The sequence below is a fragment of the Typha latifolia genome, chromosome 5 (genome assembly GCF_019914945.1).
Source record: "Typha latifolia isolate L0001 chromosome 5, TyphaL0001v2, whole genome shotgun sequence".
In the NCBI taxonomy this organism is placed as follows: domain Eukaryota; kingdom Viridiplantae; phylum Streptophyta; class Magnoliopsida; order Poales; family Typhaceae; genus Typha; species Typha latifolia.
Window position 1 is genome coordinate 2,927,190 of NC_133090.1, and position 18,183 is coordinate 2,945,372.

At 35.3% G+C, this 18,183-nt stretch overlaps 2 protein-coding genes across 2 annotated transcripts; both read left to right on the forward strand.

Moving 5' to 3' along the window:
- The first annotated feature begins 3,097 nt into the window (after positions 1 to 3,097).
- Positions 3,098 to 6,025, forward strand: LOC140788430 (protein neprosin-like). The gene is made up of 5 exons (XM_073137675.1): positions 3,098 to 3,157; positions 3,261 to 3,347; positions 3,481 to 3,702; positions 5,014 to 5,160; positions 5,654 to 6,025. The coding sequence occupies exons 1-5, from the start codon at positions 3,098 to 3,100 to the stop codon at positions 6,023 to 6,025; spliced, it is 888 nt and encodes a 295-aa protein (XP_072993776.1).
- Positions 6,026 to 9,975: 3,950 nt separating this feature from the next.
- On the forward strand, positions 9,976 to 16,080 carry LOC140788431 (protein neprosin-like). The gene is made up of 8 exons (XM_073137676.1): positions 9,976 to 10,011; positions 12,985 to 13,125; positions 13,213 to 13,299; positions 13,424 to 13,642; positions 14,601 to 14,816; positions 15,041 to 15,094; positions 15,400 to 15,546; positions 15,660 to 16,080. The coding sequence occupies exons 1-8, from the start codon at positions 9,976 to 9,978 to the stop codon at positions 16,032 to 16,034; spliced, it is 1,275 nt and encodes a 424-aa protein (XP_072993777.1). The 3' UTR covers positions 16,035 to 16,080.
- Positions 16,081 to 18,183: the final 2,103 nt, after the last annotated feature.

The window sequence follows — 18,183 nt, forward strand, 5'->3', positions numbered from 1 at the left end:
AACTTGGGATTTTGATTGGCTGCCGATGCTCTGGTGACTCACTGCCCGCGACGAGAACTTCGGCGGCTCGGGAGAGAAAAGAGAGGAAGGAAGAATGAGAGAGAGAGAGAGGAAATTCAAAGAGAGAAAACTCTAGAAGGTGAGGGGAAGGGGGGGGGGTTTAAATAGAGATGAGGCGGATAGGGTAGCGGAGTGAAGTTAGTTAGCTCCATTTCGGCGCACTTCTCTCCCACCTCTCGTAACCAACTGCGAGAGGTGGGGGAGGAGGAAGAAGGAGTTAGCGCACGCGCGTGCGCTGCGGTTAGAGTGCACGCGCTTGGCGTGTGCGCTAAATTTTTTTTTTTAACACGGGTGTTACAACTACTCCCAACAAAATAATTTTTTTTTAACACGGGTGTTTGAGTGCTTGAGCTTCAAAAGAAGATAATCCAAAAGCATTTAAGAGTTGCATCGAGTCTACATCAATTACCACCATAGAACAATGAGTAGCTTGAAAAAGTATAAATACATAACAGAAAATGTAACACAAGAAGGATAACCACAGATTAAGAGGATAATAAAAGACGCATGCAAACACAACAAAATTAATATGGAAAAACCCCTCAACAAACTAGGGTGAAAAATCACAAATCTCTTCTATGATATCAAGCCAAACACTATAAGCAATGAGGTTACAAAATACTTACAACTTGATTGTGGTTACTCACAATTATCTTAGTACTTTGCTTAACTCCCCCTCAAATGGATCACTTCTAATGCTTGATATCCAAGCTTGTGACCCTAAGGTTGTTGGCCTCCGTATCCCTTGAGGCACTCGCAAGAATAAACTTTAATGCTCTAGGACTCTGAGAAGATACGGCATTTAATCCACCGGAATACCCAAACTCATCTACTCTATTAAATGCCCTTCTAGCCGCTTGAATAGTCTTGATCTTGAGGCAACACTTCATTTCACCCTGTCTTTTCCTTTTATAGTCCCCCAACAGGTAAGCTACTTTTCAGCCCTAATTTGATGATTTTTCTTGACATGTTCAAACTTGTTCAAACAAATCCACTTTTAATGCTGCCATTAATGGTACTTCGTAAGATTTTTTGAATTTGTTTGAACAAACTTTGAACAAACGAAATATGTTCGAACGACTTCAAATAAGCTATCACTTGAATATTTTTCAATAGCTCTTGGAAAGCTTTTGTTTGAAGTCTGTTCAAACAAGCTTCGAATAATCGAGGTACATTTGAACGAGTTCGAACCAACTACCTCTTCTTCACTTGAATATTTTTCAGGAGCTCTTGGGTAACTTTTGTTCAAAGTTTGTTCGAACAAGTTTCGAACAATTGATGTATGTTCAAACAAATTCAGATACAAACTTTCAAATCTTCTCTTGAAAAAAGACTGATGCTCTTGGGAGAAGTTTGTTCGAAGTTGTTGGAACAAACTTCAAATGATCCAACATCTAATCTTCCCTCGTAATTTTGAATTCAATCCGGTGGAGAATACTTGTTTGAAGTTGATCGAACAAGCTTAGATTGTTTAAACCATATTCGGACAACTTCGAACAACATGGCATCCTTCTTTAAAACTTTGACGATGTGAATGTGCTATAGATCTTTACAATTGAGAATAAGAGTATACAAAAACAAACTTTGCTTTATTTCAAATCTGCCAATTACAAAATAACTAACATAGCTATTTGAAGCACTAAAATTTGTAAGTTTAAGGGTGGAGTTAAGTCATATAGTAGCTAATTTAGTGCCAACCATATGAGAGCAATGAAAAAGATCAATAGTATATTTTGTCTGATTGAGATGTAGGCTTGTATTGTCTCGAAAAAGCTTGTATTTGAAAATAGGCTAAAGATCTAAGATTTTTAAGAGCAAAAACATTTGAGGTGATGACCAAATAAGTTGTGAAATAACTTGTTCACTTGTGCCTGTACGTAACCTAAATGTCATCAATACTTCTTACTTATGAAACATAAACAAAAAATAATCAACATGAGATTCGATAAAGCCAGGAGAAGTGTCTGAGTGAGCCAGGTGAACTAAGCTCCGGGTGTTGTACAGAGCACTCTCTCAAATCGGTGTTGGTTCTTGATGAGACCAAATATCATCAGTTAGATTTTTTTTGTATGACCTCCTTTTGGAGGAAAATATCCTATATTATTCTTATTTTTCTTACATTGTTTAAGAAACATGACAACATTTTTTATATCTTATATCGTAATTTTGATCTTGATTCTCCAAAAGAATTTCAAAATTCAAAAGCTCATTACAAAACTCTTGAAATATGAAAGAAGTAACTCGAATAGGAGAAATATCTATAGTGCCCCTTCTATAAGGGTGGTACTGATCCGACTTATTATTATTCTACGTAACTAACTGTGGATTCAGAATTGTATCGATCCCAGTGCCGTTTAGGAGTGAACTGTAGTATTTCTCCATTCCATCGAGGAGACAAGGAGTATGGCAACATAGAACATGAGTGATATGTGAGACCTTCAATAAGTAATTTGTGGTGGTCAGTTAATATGATTGAGATGGAGGAGACATTGGGAAAATAAAAGAGAAGGAGAAAGATGTCAATGCAGCCATAAGGATCAAATTAGTGCCATGAATCGAGAGCTCTGATACCATAGAAGAATTTGAGTGAAGAGTAATGCAGTTCACATCTTCTTCATATGTTCAGATACAATGTATATAAATTATATAGAGCAGCCTAATCATATATATTCTGGATTGTCCATGTACGTGGGAATCAAGCATTATATGCTTTCCTTCTGTGGGGCTGGGAGAAATATGGAGAGAATTATATGTATTGCCTGTATTTGTGAGAATTATTCTTTCCTTCTCTGGGTTTGACATATCTGGAGAGAATTGTACGTATTGTTCTATTATGGTAACAATGTCTATTTAAAGGGCCTCCCACGAGTTCCTTTGGTATCAAAGGAGAAACATCACTAGGTTTTTCCCTATGAATTTTCTCTGCAAATCTATCCATTCTCTTCTTGTGATTCAACTAGTGTTAGTCATCAACTACAGAAGTATAGATGTCTCGGCTTGGAAGTATACTAGCACTGGGCAAGTGTCCCCGGTTGAGATGGAGAAGATTAAACAATATCTTGGAAAGATCAACAAACCTGCAGTAAAATCCATTCAGGTAAAAACTATGGGTGGCTAGCTAGCTAGATGATTTTGGCTAATCGTTTTGAGTAAATTAACTTCTGGCTCGCCCAACTTCTTTTATCTTTGATTTATAACAGAGCCCAGATGGAGATATCGTCGACTGTATACCCATCGATAAACAACCGGCTTTTGACAATCCTCTTTTGAAAAATCACACTATCCAGGTTTACGTTGTCTTTCTCATTATCTCACAGTAACATGAAGAGCCTCTCATTAAGTACTATTTCTAGCTTGCTGGATGAATTTGCATCTTAATTTGCTAATATGGTATTTGTTATTTTCCTTATGAATTATTAGATGGCACCATCTGCGATGCCAACATATACAGGTGGAAACTACACAACTAATTCAGAAGTTCGACAAGTATGGAATGACGCTGGCAATTGTCCGGATGAAACAGTGGCAATACGAAGAATCACAGTGAGAGATGTATTGCGAGCAGGATCTCTATCTCAATTTGGGAAAAAGAAGATTAACGATAAATCCAGAACTGCAGCAGATCAACCTTATGACAATGAGGTAGGTGATGTACTTCTGTACCATATTGTTCAAGCTAATCTTTAATGGTTTTGTGCTTAGTGCCCAATTTCCAATACTTTGGATGTGAGGTATTAAAATAGACTGCGCCGTTTAACACTGTGGGGGCTGTTAATTAGTGTCATGCATTTCAATATGTTGCATATATAGTATTAAATGAGAAGTCATTAGCGCACACAACACACACACACACACACAAATTCTGATATCCATTTATTTCAAATAAATTGTCCTGTTGGTTTTCTGATAACTAATTCCTTTTGTTTTCCATTATATATGTTTTGATGCATAAATAAAGTATGCAATAGCTTACCTACTAGCGAAGCAAAATCCAATTTATGGGACTAGTGCTACGTTCAACGTCTGGAATCCATTCGTTGAAACGTACGAGGAGTCGAGTCTTTCCCATTTAAGGCTGTCCTCGTTTCTAGACGTCATTGAAGCTGGTTGGCAGGTATTTCTTAATGCACCTTAACTCTCTCTCTCTCTCTCTCTCTCTCTCTCTCTCTCTCTCTCTCTCCCCAAGTAGTTTATTGACACCTCTAAATTCTAATATTTTCATGAACTACTGCTAGTGGAGAAAAATTAGAAAAGTGCAGAATATTGATATATTAATGTTACTGATAACCTTTTCTTCCCTTGGTACATTTCTTCTTTTTGACAGGTTCTTCCTCGGTTATATAAAGACAACAGCACCAGGTTGTTCATTTATTGGATGGTAAGTGCATACTTTTGTTTTTATCTTCTATGAATAAAAGTCCAACTAAGGTTTGAGTATAATACTATCATCTAAAAGTTTTCTCTTGCTGAATACGTAATTTCCATTTATTTCCTAGTTTCTTTTGTTGAGATAAAGTTGTTTCTCGCGTAGAAGAATGTACATTTTCCGGACCTTTTTGGGCTTCTAATAAGTGGTTGTAAGTTGCAATCATGGTAATACATTTTGTGTGCCACTCACCTGCGATATAAATCTGCTTCTATTCCATGCATGACATGAGAAAATTCAGTCCCTCTATCAAGGCTCTTACCAATTGAAAATCTAAAACTAATAAAGGGAAAGCTTTTGCTTTAAAAAGTGAACACTTACAAAGGTTGTGCCTCATAGTCTGGATCACAAGTCCAAGAGAGTTGTTAATCGTAAAAAGAAAAGCTTATGAGGAGAGAGTAGCAACCAACAAATTTTCTATTGAATTCTCGCTAAAACCCGTCATTATTATCTCTAGCCTTTCAACAGGCATTTTTCCCTAGAGTTGTCACAGTTTTCTGATTAGCTTAATGCTTCTGATGTAACAGGCGAGTCCAATTCAAACCGCAGGTTGCTACGACCTTTTATGTTCAGGATTTGTGCAGATAGACAACAGGGTAATCATTGGAGGGGCTCTAACTCCCCCTTCTACTTATGGCGGCACCCAATATGAGATGACTATTCTCATATGGAAGGTATAGTTCTCAAACAAGGGAAATAAAATATTGAATCATGAGCTACAAGTGCAGGAGGATGTTATAATATAGGTTCTAATATTTTTATTTTCCTTCTCTATCTCTCCTCTTAAATTAGTAAGGGTGAACATATGCTAGCTACATAAGCATTATAGTATATAACCCAGAACTAGTTATGAGTAAAAGATACGCATCCATACATATGCACTTAAAAGATCCTCTTTTACCCATAATCACTGTTTTCTTTCTGAATCCTTATCAGTTGGCTCCATTTCATTCCATGATTATTAGTTCTAATGCCCCATAACACGCATATATCCAACAAAAGCCAAGCTTGTCAAGAGAATCTCCTTTATAAATGTGTATCTCAGGCCTCAATTTTATTTTGCCAGCAACTTATGAATGGTGGGCATGCATATATGGGTACGTAGCTAAGCGTTATGAACTATATTGCATTTTGGTAGACTTAAAACACTGGAAAAGCAACTTTCAGGACCCAAAAAGTGGGAATTGGTGGATGAAGGTTCAGAACAAGCTTGTCGGTTACTGGCCAGCTGAGCTCTTCACGTCTCTCTCCTTCAATGCTACTGTGGTGGAATGGGGAGGAGAGGTAATAAACACAAGTCCTAATGGGGTGCACACCTCCACAAGCATGGGCTCCGGCCATTTCCCCGACGAAGGATTCACGAAGGCGAGCTACATTAGCAACCTTATGACTGTGGACTCGAGTAACAACCTTTCCCTAGTGCAGTCTATCACAACCAAAGAAGATCACCCCTATTGCTACGACGCGAAAACCAGCAACACAGACAAGGGGCTGATCTTATACTTTGGTGGGCCGGGAAATAATCCCTTCTGTCCTTGAGTTCGCCATTTCACTTCATCCTTGCCTCTGTGTTTCTCTGGCTATTTACGAAGTGTTAGAAGAACCCGGTAGAAAACTCAAGAGGAGAAAGATTGTTATCTGTAGAACAAGATAAAGTGAATAAAATAATTTAAATTTTGAAAAAGTTATGTTTTATCTCTTGTGACTATGCATTTTCAACTTAGATACTTAACCTCTTGTAATATGAACTAAATAGAATAGTTACTTTTCTCATTATAATTAAAACGTCAATTTAAAGATCCACGAAGTCGTAAATAATTAAATAAACTTTCGAATATATTTAAAATATTATAAATTGGATTTTAGATAATAAATATATGATCACATTTCCATTTGTTTACCAAATTCAACAAAACAAAAATCCCCATCACCTCTATTTCTAACCATAATGGAGATGTGAGGCATTGATAATTTTTGAATTTTTTATAAGGATCTTTGGTAATGATGTTGAGGAATCTATTTTATTTTGATGACTAGCCAATGATATTACACTTTGTAATTAACAAATTGGTGATTAAATAAAGTTAGTTATAATGCACTATCTAGTTTTTACTGTATGAGCTGTGGCATAATGTCTTATAAAGTTTGGAAGATAAATAAAACTGGAGTGACAGACATTGAAATTCGTTTGAAAGTTGTTTGAAGCTTGTTTGAAGCTTGCTCGAACAACTTTGAATGATTCTTGCCTGAGAGCTCCAAAAGCTTTAGTATTTTGTTCAAAGTTTGTTTGAACAAACTTCAATTGTTCAAAGTTATTCGAACAAAATTTTTCTGAGAGCTCCAGAAAAATAATGCTGAGTAGTTTGTTTGAACAAACTTTGATTGTTCGAAGTTATTCAAAAAAGAGTTTCTTGAGAGCACCAAAAAAATAATGCTGAGTAGTTTGTTCGAACAAGACTTTCTCGAGGGCTCTAGAAAAATAATGCTGAGTTGTTTGTTCGAAGTTGTTCAAACAAGATTTGCCCGAGTGCTTTATTATTCATTCAAAGCAACTTTCAATAGATTTGTTCGAACCTGTCGACAAATATTCACCTTCTTAGTCCAGATTAGGGTTTGAGAAGCTTATCTTTTGAGAGCTATACAAAGAAAAGTCTTGAAGAAAAAGGGACAACTCCTAGAGACCAAAAAATCTCCTTGGAGATTTTTCAAAAGGGGAGTTAGGAAGATCAATGTTTTATCTTGTTGGAGTTCCACTATATTGAATATTCAATTCGATATTGTTTCAAGGGTTATAGAAGCAAGCTTACAATCTTAGAGTCATCAATGTTGGGTACCAAGCACGGAAAACGATGCATTGAAGGGGAGTCAAGCAAACCATCATCAAGAGAATTGTGGAAAATAACAATCAGATGTAAGTGTTTTGTAACCATTATTTCTATAGTGCTTTATTTGATCTCATAGAAGAGATCAGTGGTTTTTTACCCTTGGTTGATAAGGGGTTTTTTCACATTAAAATTATTGTGTATAATTATGCCTTATGTTTCATATTTTGATTGTCTCTTATAATTCTAAGTGAAATAGATCTTTTAGAAATAATTAAATATTTTCAAATGATTCATTGTCTTACATCCATATGTGACGATGATCCTTTTTAAAAGATATTAACCTAGAGAGGTTCAAAAGGCTCTGTGGTCTACAAGAACGAGAAAAGCTCTTTGTCTAGATGGCCATAGGTTGATATTTATAAGCACTATTGGAATATTATTGGTGAGGATCTAGCTAAATATGCACTGCACTGGGGACAAACTTTAGTTATCCTTATCCCTAAAAAGAACTTCAGCCAAGAAGGTAGACTAAATGCTTATTTTTCTATGTTATGTTAAAAACAAAATTCTAGCCAAAAATCTTGTTAATAGGATTAAGTCTATCTTGACCTCTCTGTCGAACCTAAGCATACAAAGTTTATTGTCAATAGGCACATCTATAATGATATTATCTTAGCTCAGGAAATTACTTGCACTATTAATACTTCAAGGTTTAAGGATAGCATTGCCTTGCTTAAGGTGGATCTCGAGAAAACTTATAATTGATTGAATTGTGAGATTGTCACAGAGACCATGCGTAATATGTAATATAGGGTTTTCGCATGCTTTTGTGGGCTGGATGTATGTATTTCCTCCCACTACATTTGCTTACCTGATATGAGAAAAGGGTATTGGACATGGTGACGCCTCTCCCTCCCTGTCTTTTTAATCATGGTTTCTGAAAATTTCTTTTCACTAATGAATGAAGCGGTGCTTAAGAAGTGAATCCATCCATTTTAAAATTAGGGATGATTGTGTGGTTAACCATTTGATGTATACCGATGGTATACTAAATTTCATAAATGCCAGTGAAGTTTAAATTCCTTAATACTATCATGAATATTTTTAAAACCTATGAAACTTACTCGTTTGTGTATAAATTTTAGTAAGTACGAGCTTGGTCTCAGAAATTGAGTATTTAATTTTCATAAATGCCAATGATATTCTAAACCAAACACGCTGCCCACTAGGGGTGTGCAGGAGTTGTGCTTGGTCTCAGAAGCTATTCTCAAGCCTAAGATGTACAAATCAAGCTCGGCCAAAACAACTCATAAACAAGCTCTTATTCTAAATCAAACCTAATATACTTGATTCAAAGATTAAGCTTAACTATAGACTGTTAAATTTTCTAATTGGTAAATTGGTCACTGAACAAAGTTAATTATAATGTACTTTCTCTAGTTTTTACTGTATGAGCTATGACATAATATCTTATGAAATTTGGAAGATAAATAGAACTGATGCAGTAAAGATTGAAGTTCGTTAGAAAGTTGTTCAAAGGCTATTTGAAGCTTATTTGAAGTTAGTTCGAAGCTTGTTTGAACAACTTCGAACAAATCTTATCAAGAGCTCTAGAAGATAAAACTGAGTAGTTTGTTCGAACAAACTTTAATTGTTTAAAGTTTGTTTGAAGTTGTTCAAACAAAACTTACTCGAGAGCTTCAGAAAATAATATTATGTAGTCTGTTCGAACAAACTTCGAACAAGATTTGCCCGAGACTATGATAATGTTGTTTCATTTTCAAACGAAGATAGAATAATGTTAGCTTCTTGTTATCACATATTAGACATCTATTTTTTTTATAGCAACAACTGCTTTTAATTCATCCATCATTGGGGTTACTAATACAATCTCAAAGTGCTAGACTGGCTAGAGTATGGGCCTTGGAGTTGTTAGACATACTAGTTTAACACACCCTACAAAAAGGATGAGAGGAAACCCACCTAGTACATTCCAAAATTATTGGCCTAACAAACCAATGAATTTCATCTGATTTACCATTAGTTGCCTTAACCACCATAGCCGAATCATTAAAGATTCAGCAGGTCCTTGTTGAGCTCTGATACCCATTTATTGTGCTAAATGCCAAATGAGTGGAAGATAGTGGAAGAGATTTCAAACACCCACAAACAAATCTAATAGAATAACAAAAGATTAGGGTAACTAAATATTAACAAAGCAAATATCAATACCGAATGAGAAATCCACAATCAAGATGCTAGATGTAGAGATCTAATACCTAATCAAATCACAAATAAGTAACTCCAAAATATATGCAGACCACAAAAAATAAAGAGAGACAGACAATATTAATGTGGTTCGACGATGTGCCTACATCCATAGGTGGAGCAAAAGCTTCAATCCACTAATCCAATGCAAATAGAGATACAAATACAAAGGGTTTTCTCTCTCCAATCTTTCCCAAAGAGCTGTCTCCTTATGGAAAAGCCTCACATTTTCTCTATTGCAACTTACTTTTCACCCACACCAAAACCTAAAATCTAACTTATCTATTTATAGGGCTTACTTGAGGTTGAAGAAAAAAACCCCGCGGGCTGTTCGAACGGATGGATAGCATCTGAACTCTCGTGCACTACTTGTAACATATTTTGTAGGCCATTCAAATGGGTGGACAACGTTCTAAAGCCGGTGCACCGATGGTAACTCGTTCGAACACTGGCCCCTTCTAAACTCTCGGTTATTCGAAAATCTAAACGTCATTCAAACGTCTCCATCTTGTTCGAATGGCTGTACGTCGTTTGAATGTCAGCACATAAATCTGAAATGCTAGCAATCTGTAATGAAACGTTGTTCAAACATCGTTAACCCGTTTGATGACTTTCTTGATTCAAGCCAATTTTCTACAGTTCTATCCGAGAACTTTGAGAGGAGCTTCATCCCAACTAGGAACACAAGCGCCTCCCCATGAAGGGTATTAGAGCACTATTCAAGAAAAGTGCTTTCCCAAAATAAGCTCATTAGGATAGCGAGCCACCAAAATGCTAGCCCCACCAAAATATGAGCCCCGCCATGTTGCATCTACCCATGCAACATACTCCCCCATTACTAGTGTACCATCAATGCTATCTCGAACACCTATTTCGGGCAACATATCAACTAGAGCTTCTTCAGGGGGAGTAAGGCTATCCATTTGGTGATGAGACTCGGTCCAAAAGAGGTCTGCCCTTCAAATAGTCTCCACTAGAGAGCCTTCTATTTTCCTAAAGACCAACTCATTCTTGCATTTCCACAAGCCTCACATAAGGATGAGAGCGTAGTCCAAGAGCCCCAATAATAGAATTTACAGCATCTCCAAGATCCACTCGTCCAATTGCACAACAGTCTTTTTTAGCCTCAACCTAAGCCTGCTATGGAACCATGCAACTCGCTCAGCTAGATTTGAAGTCGTCCTGATCAACATGTATTCTAGTAGCAACCCGTGAAATTGCACTCAAAAATCCCTGTGGGTGAAGCTCTAAAGCTCAGCATGGAGGTTTGGTTGGAAGGGCCCTAGAGAGAAAATGTCTCTATTGAATGACCAAGGAGAGCCAAACCAGGCTTTCGATCGATCTATTTCCAACTTGAATGCCAAGATGTAAGCCCTTGCTAGCTTCCACAAATTCAAACTCTCCTTCCAAATTCCATGCTTTGGTGAGGGCGTTCTGCAGTCCAATAAAGTAAAAGTTCCTATTCATTATAAGCTTTCCGGTGAGACAGAGGTTTGGCTTATGCTTAAGAATATGATTTTCATTATAGCTTCAAATCGTGTTTTTCAATCTTTATACCCTCTTCTAGGGTTCAAGGATGTATTTAAGTTTTCAAAATAGATAAGAAAACTAATTTAAGTCAATCCAAGACTTGTGTTTTCCGTAGAGCTGTTTGAATGCATGAAATCATGTTTGAATGCCCATAATTAGTCGGACTCAACAGCTTGAGCTGTTCAAACGCTCGCAAGGGCCGTTCGAATGCCTAAAAGTCATTTCAGCTCTCGGCACAAATGCGTTTGAATGCCTTTTAGTCCGTTTGGATGGCTGAGTAAATAGTTGAATGCAAATTTGTTGTTCCTATACCCTTTGGGTATTTTTTTTTTCATACTATTTTAACCATCATGACACGTTTGAGCACTTTAATGATGATTCTAAAATTATTTTAAATACTTTAAATATCTCATAACTTATCTAACTTGTGCATATGTTTATACATAAAATACAAGTTGCCAATTATATTAGTATAAATAAAATTTAGGACACGTCACATATTTGACATCAACAACTCACAGACTATACAAAACAAAGAATATGCCCAACAGGAACAAAAGAATTCATGTATATTAAATTTTATAATAGAAACTTCTTTGGCATTAAAAATGCTTAAGTGATACGGTAATTGTATTAAAACCAATAATTTGCAATCCATATATAAATAAAAGTAGCGAGGAGGAGCGAGAAGCATATATAATATGGCACATTTTATAAAGAGAATAGAATATATAATTTTGAGAAGCATATATAATGTTATATTTTTGCAAAAGAGGATAGAATCATAGAATTATGTTGCTTCCTGCTGTCACGTATCACAATTAAATATGGCCTTACACAAACAAAAGAATTCCTGCATTTTTCAAACTCCCGAAAAAATATTTAAACTTATAAGATTAGGCTATTTGTATTAGAACCTTTGTGGGATATATTAATAAAGTTTTTACCAAATGTATTGAAATGATCGACTGCCGAGTGTTTATAGAGTTTAGACCATTTAAACAAGGTAGTTAAATGCCAAATATCTCTTCCGTTTTCCGAGCGGTACATCAAATCCTTCTGTTTGGAAGTAGGAATGAAATCATATATATATATATATAAACTATATCCTAAAGAAGAGAGGTTATGTCTAAGTAACTCTAGATATACAGCAAAGATATAACAGATAGAAGAATACCAAATCAGACCTTTGGTTTACATCCTTTTAAAATTGGTCCTTATAATTTAATTTCTATAAATGTGATTAACGTCGTTTGCAACCTTGTATTAAACCAGTGGTTTATATTTTGTTTTCTAGTCATTCATTATGTTTTATTTTATCTTAACTATTGCCCCTTTTAACACAAGGATCATCTTTATAAAATAATATTGAACTGGATGGATATGATCTAACCAAAGAGATCTTTTATAAAACTAAAATCATATGGACTAATTCAATAAACTTAAAAACCCCAACTGATCTAGCAATTTGTTCCATAATAAATTATAGCAGTAGAATTTTGTGAACTTGATGTCCTAGCTGCCAAACGAGAAACCGAAAGACTTCGACCTCATATATATATATATATATTATTTTTATTTATATTTTTTTGGGGGAAGGTTGAATGAGTTGGCAATAATGATCGTTGATTCATACATTCTGATAGAAAAATGAAAACAACAGGCAAAGAGAGGCACAAAGTATGAATGTTTCTAGGTGTATGCTAAATTAGAAGGATATTTCTTATTCATGTGTTGGCTATTTAAAGGGGGCCTCCCGCGTTCTCCTTTGGCAATACAAAATATACTTTGTCTTAAAAGATAGCTAGACGTTGTTCTTCGGTTTGCTCTATGTCTCTTTTCCTCAATTCTCTTCATTCTCTTTTGGTTATTCAGCTGCTGTTAGCAATCAGCTACGGAATTATAAATGTCTCCGCTTCGAGTTATGCTGGCAATAGGCAAGTCTCCGCCCTTGAATTGGAGGAAATTAAACAATACTTGGAAAAGATCAATAAACCTGCATTAAACTCTATTCAGGTAAATATATGAGTATATAGCTAGCTAATTATTTGAGTAAATTAGTTAACTGTAACTTATTTTCTTCTTCTTTTTTGGATTGTACAGAGCCCAGATGGAGATATCATTGACTGTGTTCCTGTCGACAAGCAACCAGCTCTTGATAATCCTCTTTTGAGGAATCATACTATTCAGGTTTACACCCTCTCTCTAGTTAATTATGTCATATTAACTTGAAGTGCCTCCAAGTCTCATATTATTATTTTTTAATTGATGGATGTTTTCTTGCTAATTAGTTAATATATTTGATATGTATTAGATGATGCCATCTATGCTACCAACTTATAGAGGTGGAAACTACACAACTAAAAACATTCAGCAATTATGGAATGATGTTGGTAGTTGTCCAAATGGAACCATACCAATACGAAGAACTAAAATCGAGGATGTATTGCGGGCTGGATCTCTATCTCAATTTGGCAAAAAGAAGCTTGGCTATAGATCGAGTACTTTAGCAAGTCCGCCCCAGGGCCATGAGGTACGTGTAGTTCTTCTATTCTCTTTTGAATATAACTATTTTCTCCGTTTAAATATAAAAAGATAACCTTTCAATATGAGATTGTGTTCAATTTATATTGAAGTCTATTAAAATTATAAGAGACTAATTTAAACCTCTCGTTCTAATCAAAATAAATCTCTTTTGTCTCGTGATATAACCCAATTCCAATCTTTTTTGTGAAAGAGAGGATTTGAATCTAATATATTGATTCAAAATCAATAGAGTTTAATTTAAATATGTTCATCTCTCTTAGGATTAGAACTAACACTTAAAATAACAATAATTCTTTAGTTGCTCTCTCTATCTGGTTTAGGATGTACTTAGTCTAAAATGGCTAAAGTCCATTAATCGCTAGACAGGTAATAAAAGAAGAGGTAACGTAGGCAAATACTTTTACTCCTACTAATATATATGGTCATCATAACTAACCAATATTCACATGATCAGCAGCCACTGTCACAAAGTTTGGACTATGTCTAACATATTTAACCAACGTTGAGATTTAGTAGCTATTTACATGAAACTCTGGCAGGTAATCAAGTGTTCTCACATTGTCACATAGCTATAGAAGTAAATGATATTATCCTTGTCTATGATTTTATATTATCTTACTTCATGTTTTCTTACATTTTTTGTTTGAAAAATATTTATCTGTAAAACAACATAGAGCTAGAGGGAACTTATTATTTAGACTCTCGTCGTTGGCTTTGTCTTGGGCGACAAAGAAGAATGTTGATAAAAGGGGAGAATAAAATGTTGATAAAAAATGTGACTAATTAAAAGTTTATTTAGTGTGCACGGTTTGTTCCATGCGACGGAATAAATAAATTATAAATTTGAGATTTTAATTCCTTTGTCTACTGTTAAATAGATTATATACTTTAGCAAAAGAATAACAAAATATTTGATTTTGCTAACATGTTTTGTTGACTGATAGTTTTGGCTCCTTTTCTGTGTTTATTTTATTGCGTACATAAAGTATGCAATAGCTTACTTAGAAAGCACACAAAATCCAATTTATGGGTCTATGGCTACGTTCAATGTATGGAATCCATATGTTGAAGTCGACGAGGAGTTCAGCCTCTCCCAACTTTGGGTTTGCGCGGGATCGTACGAGAACTCGGATCTTAACACCATTGAAGCTGGTTGGCAGGTATTTCTGAATGCATCTTTAACTCTATACCTGCATACGTACATACGTACAGTAGAGATACACCTTTCTATCCAGTACGATCTTTTTCTCACAAATACCCCTTGCATTATGATGCTACCAAACATTTGTAATGCCAAATTATGCAGATTGGAGCTAACCATTTCCTTTCAAACTAGTACGCAATTGGATGATGATCTAAAGCTTTTCTATTTCTTGCTGGCCAGGTTTGTCCTCTGATATACGGAGATAGCAACACCAGGTTGTTCATTTATTGGACGGTGAGTAAGTTTTGTTTCTATTTTATTTTAGTAGAACTTCAACTAATTAAAGTTGTATTCTCTTGTGGAATTAGGAATTTCAACTTACCGGACTCTTATGTTAGTCTTAACAGTGTGGAATAGAAGTCTTAGAGAGTTGTTAATTATGAAAGAGAATTTAGTGAGATATACAGAGTAGCAATTAACCAACAATTTCGAATTCTAACTAAATGGCATCATTAATTATCTCGCACTTTTCATCTAACATTAATTTTCCCATGGGTTGCAACAATTTTCTGATTAGCTCAATGGTTCTAATGCAACAGGCAAATGCATATAATGGCACAGGTTGCTACAACCTTGAATGCGAGGGATTCGTGCAGACAGACAACAGCGTAGCCATTGGAGGAGCTCTATCCCCTGTATCGACGTATGGCGGCAGCCAATATGCGATGACCCTTAGCGTTTTCAAGGTATATTTCTCAAAACAGAACATTTGAGTCGTGAACTAATTAATAATACTAGTCTTCCACACTGGACATTGCGTTTTTAGTAAACTAACAGTGAAAAAGTACGTAAATTTCAGGATCCAAGCAGTGGGAATTGGTGGTTGACATTTGAGGACACGTTTGTTGGTTACTGGCCATCTGAGATCTTCACTCTCCTCTCTAACTCTGCTACCTGGTTGGAATGGGGAGGAGAGATAGTGAATACGAGTCCTAATGGGGAGCACACCTCCACAGACATGGGCTCCGGTTATTTCGCCGAGGAAGGATACGAGAAGGCGAGCTACATTCGAAACATTATGATTGTAGACTCGAGTAACAACCTTTCGCCACCGGCGTCCATCATAACCAGTGCTACAAACACCAATTGCTATGACCTGAAAAGCTACAACGACACAGATTGGGGGGTTTCCTTCTTCTTTGGTGGGCCGGGGAAGAGTTCCCTCTGTACTTGACTTTCTCATCTCACTTCATCCTGGCCTCACCATTCTTAATTATGTACCCACATCATGCTTAGTTGTCAAGTATACGAATAAAGCTAGGCGTCCTCTAGCTTGTTAAAAGACTGCAAATGATTTACCATCCATCCCACTCATATAGGTACGTATGGCAAGTGTCTTAATAAGGCATATATATATATATATATATCCTCTTGGCCTCGCTCGTCACACTTGTTTAGTATGAATGTAATATGTATACGAGATCACTTGTCTTAATAAGTCTCTTATTCGCCTCTGCATTCTTGTCTTATATATGGTGAATCGTCTCTCACTTCTTTTGCTATTAATAATGGGTTGCACAGGGTGGTTTTGTCTTTGAAAATAAAAATGGGAAACTACATTATACCCTCCCTGGTTAGATCTAAATTTATTTCACCTCTCTAGAATTTTATTTGCATCACTTTACTTTTTTTTTTTTTTTAGTTTTATTCACACTGAAATTATTATTATTTCATTCACTAAATATAAAGTAGTATACGATTGAATAAATTTTTCAATGCATATATAATAAAATTAATCAGATTTCAAAAAATATTTTTTTATCATCTAAAATTTTTAGATGCATTAAAAAACTTATCTAATTAGTTTATAACTTTCTATCTAATAAATATCTTTAAATTTAACTTATGAATTAATTAAATACGATGAAAAAAAGCTTTCCTTCCCATTCACTTTGGAAAAGTACATAAATTTCTTGCCCTCTGGAACAGTAAATGTGTTGCCTTATGTAGGCAGATTAGTCTAATCAAGTAGCAGAATAAGTCGAAGATTACTTTGCTTAAAGATTGGCATGAGAACTTTGCCTTTTTCCATTTGTCTACCAAAATCCACAAAAAAAAAAAAGAAAAGAAATCACATTACCTCTGATTCTAACCATAATGGAGATGTGATCGGTAGCAGACAGGATATTGAGCATGAATTTTTGAATTTTTATAAGTCCATATGTGATGATAATTTTTTGAAAGATAACATGATCAGAAAAGCTCCTAGTCCAGATATTATTAGTGAAGATCCTCCTACTGGATTTCCAGTGCTTTGCTACTCATGCTTAGACTTGGGGACAAACTTTTGTTATACTTATTATTAAGTAGAAGAATCCTGCCATGGTGGTAGACTATATACCTATTTTCCTTTGTAATATTAATTATACAAGTATGGCTAAAAATCTTACTAATAGGAGTAAACCTATCTTCACCTCTCTGTTCAGACCTAAGTAAACAACCGTAGTTGTTGTCATTTGGCATATCTATGATAATATTGTCTGAGCTCAAAAAGTTGCTCACTCTATTAATTCTTCGGGGTTTAATGATAATATTATCTTGCTTAAGATGAATCTAGAGAAAGTCTATGATCGATGTCGTAGGGTTTTTTCACATTTCCTCTCCTATTTTTACTATTTTCATAAGAGAAAAGGGGATCCGATAAGATGGATCCCTCTCTCCCTAAACTTTCTTCTCACTAATAAATATGCTGGTGTAGTAATAAGCTATAAGAAATTAAACTCATTTGTGCATACATTATAGTAATATTAGGTTTTCTTTCCTTCAAAGCTTTTGCTCTACATAGAATTGTCTTTCTATGCATTCTCCGTATGTAGAAAGGTAAAAAAAATTCAGAATTAATTTCTTGGGATGGGCAGGCAAGCACACATTGAGTCAAGCAAAAGCTTACCTATAGATAAGCTCCAAAACATTAGAAAGAAAAAAACAAAACAATAGACAAGTTTAAGCTTGACTCAATCTTCAATTAGCTTGAGTGAATCAAACTTGACTTAGAATAGAGTCGAGCTTATTCTAGCGTATATTGAGCTGGATCGATTATTTAGACAGACTTACTATGTCTTCTATTACTTATACGAATTATGAGCAAGCTAATTGAATCTTAAACTTGACCCATTATGTACAAAACTTTTGCAAGCGTTGACGTATAATAACGTTGTTTCGTTTTCAAAGGAAGACAGAATAATGTTATCTTCTTGTTATCACACATTAGATGATCAGTAACCCACTAACCGCCCAAAACAAAGAATACGCAGCCAACAGAATTAAAAGAATCCACGCATATTAACTTCTATATAGATGCTTCTTTGGCATTAAAAATGCTT

Bases quoted from the DNA above. Each gene is read 5' to 3' on its own strand.
- LOC140788431 (XM_073137676.1), top strand. From the start codon at position 9,976: ATGGGTGGACAACGTTCTAAAGCCGGTGCACCGATG. The intron at 15,095-15,399 runs GTGAGTAAGTTT...CTAATGCAACAG, and splicing joins GGTTGTTCATTTATTGGACG to GCAAATGCATATAATGGCAC. The intron at 15,547-15,659 runs GTATATTTCTCA...CGTAAATTTCAG, and splicing joins TGACCCTTAGCGTTTTCAAG to GATCCAAGCAGTGGGAATTG.
- LOC140788430 (XM_073137675.1), top strand. From the start codon at position 3,098: ATGGAGAAGATTAAACAATATCTTGGAAAGATCAACAAACCTGCAGTA. The intron at 3,158-3,260 runs GTAAAAACTATG...GATTTATAACAG, and splicing joins CTGCAGTAAAATCCATTCAG to AGCCCAGATGGAGATATCGT. The intron at 3,348-3,480 runs GTTTACGTTGTC...ATGAATTATTAG, and splicing joins TGAAAAATCACACTATCCAG to ATGGCACCATCTGCGATGCC.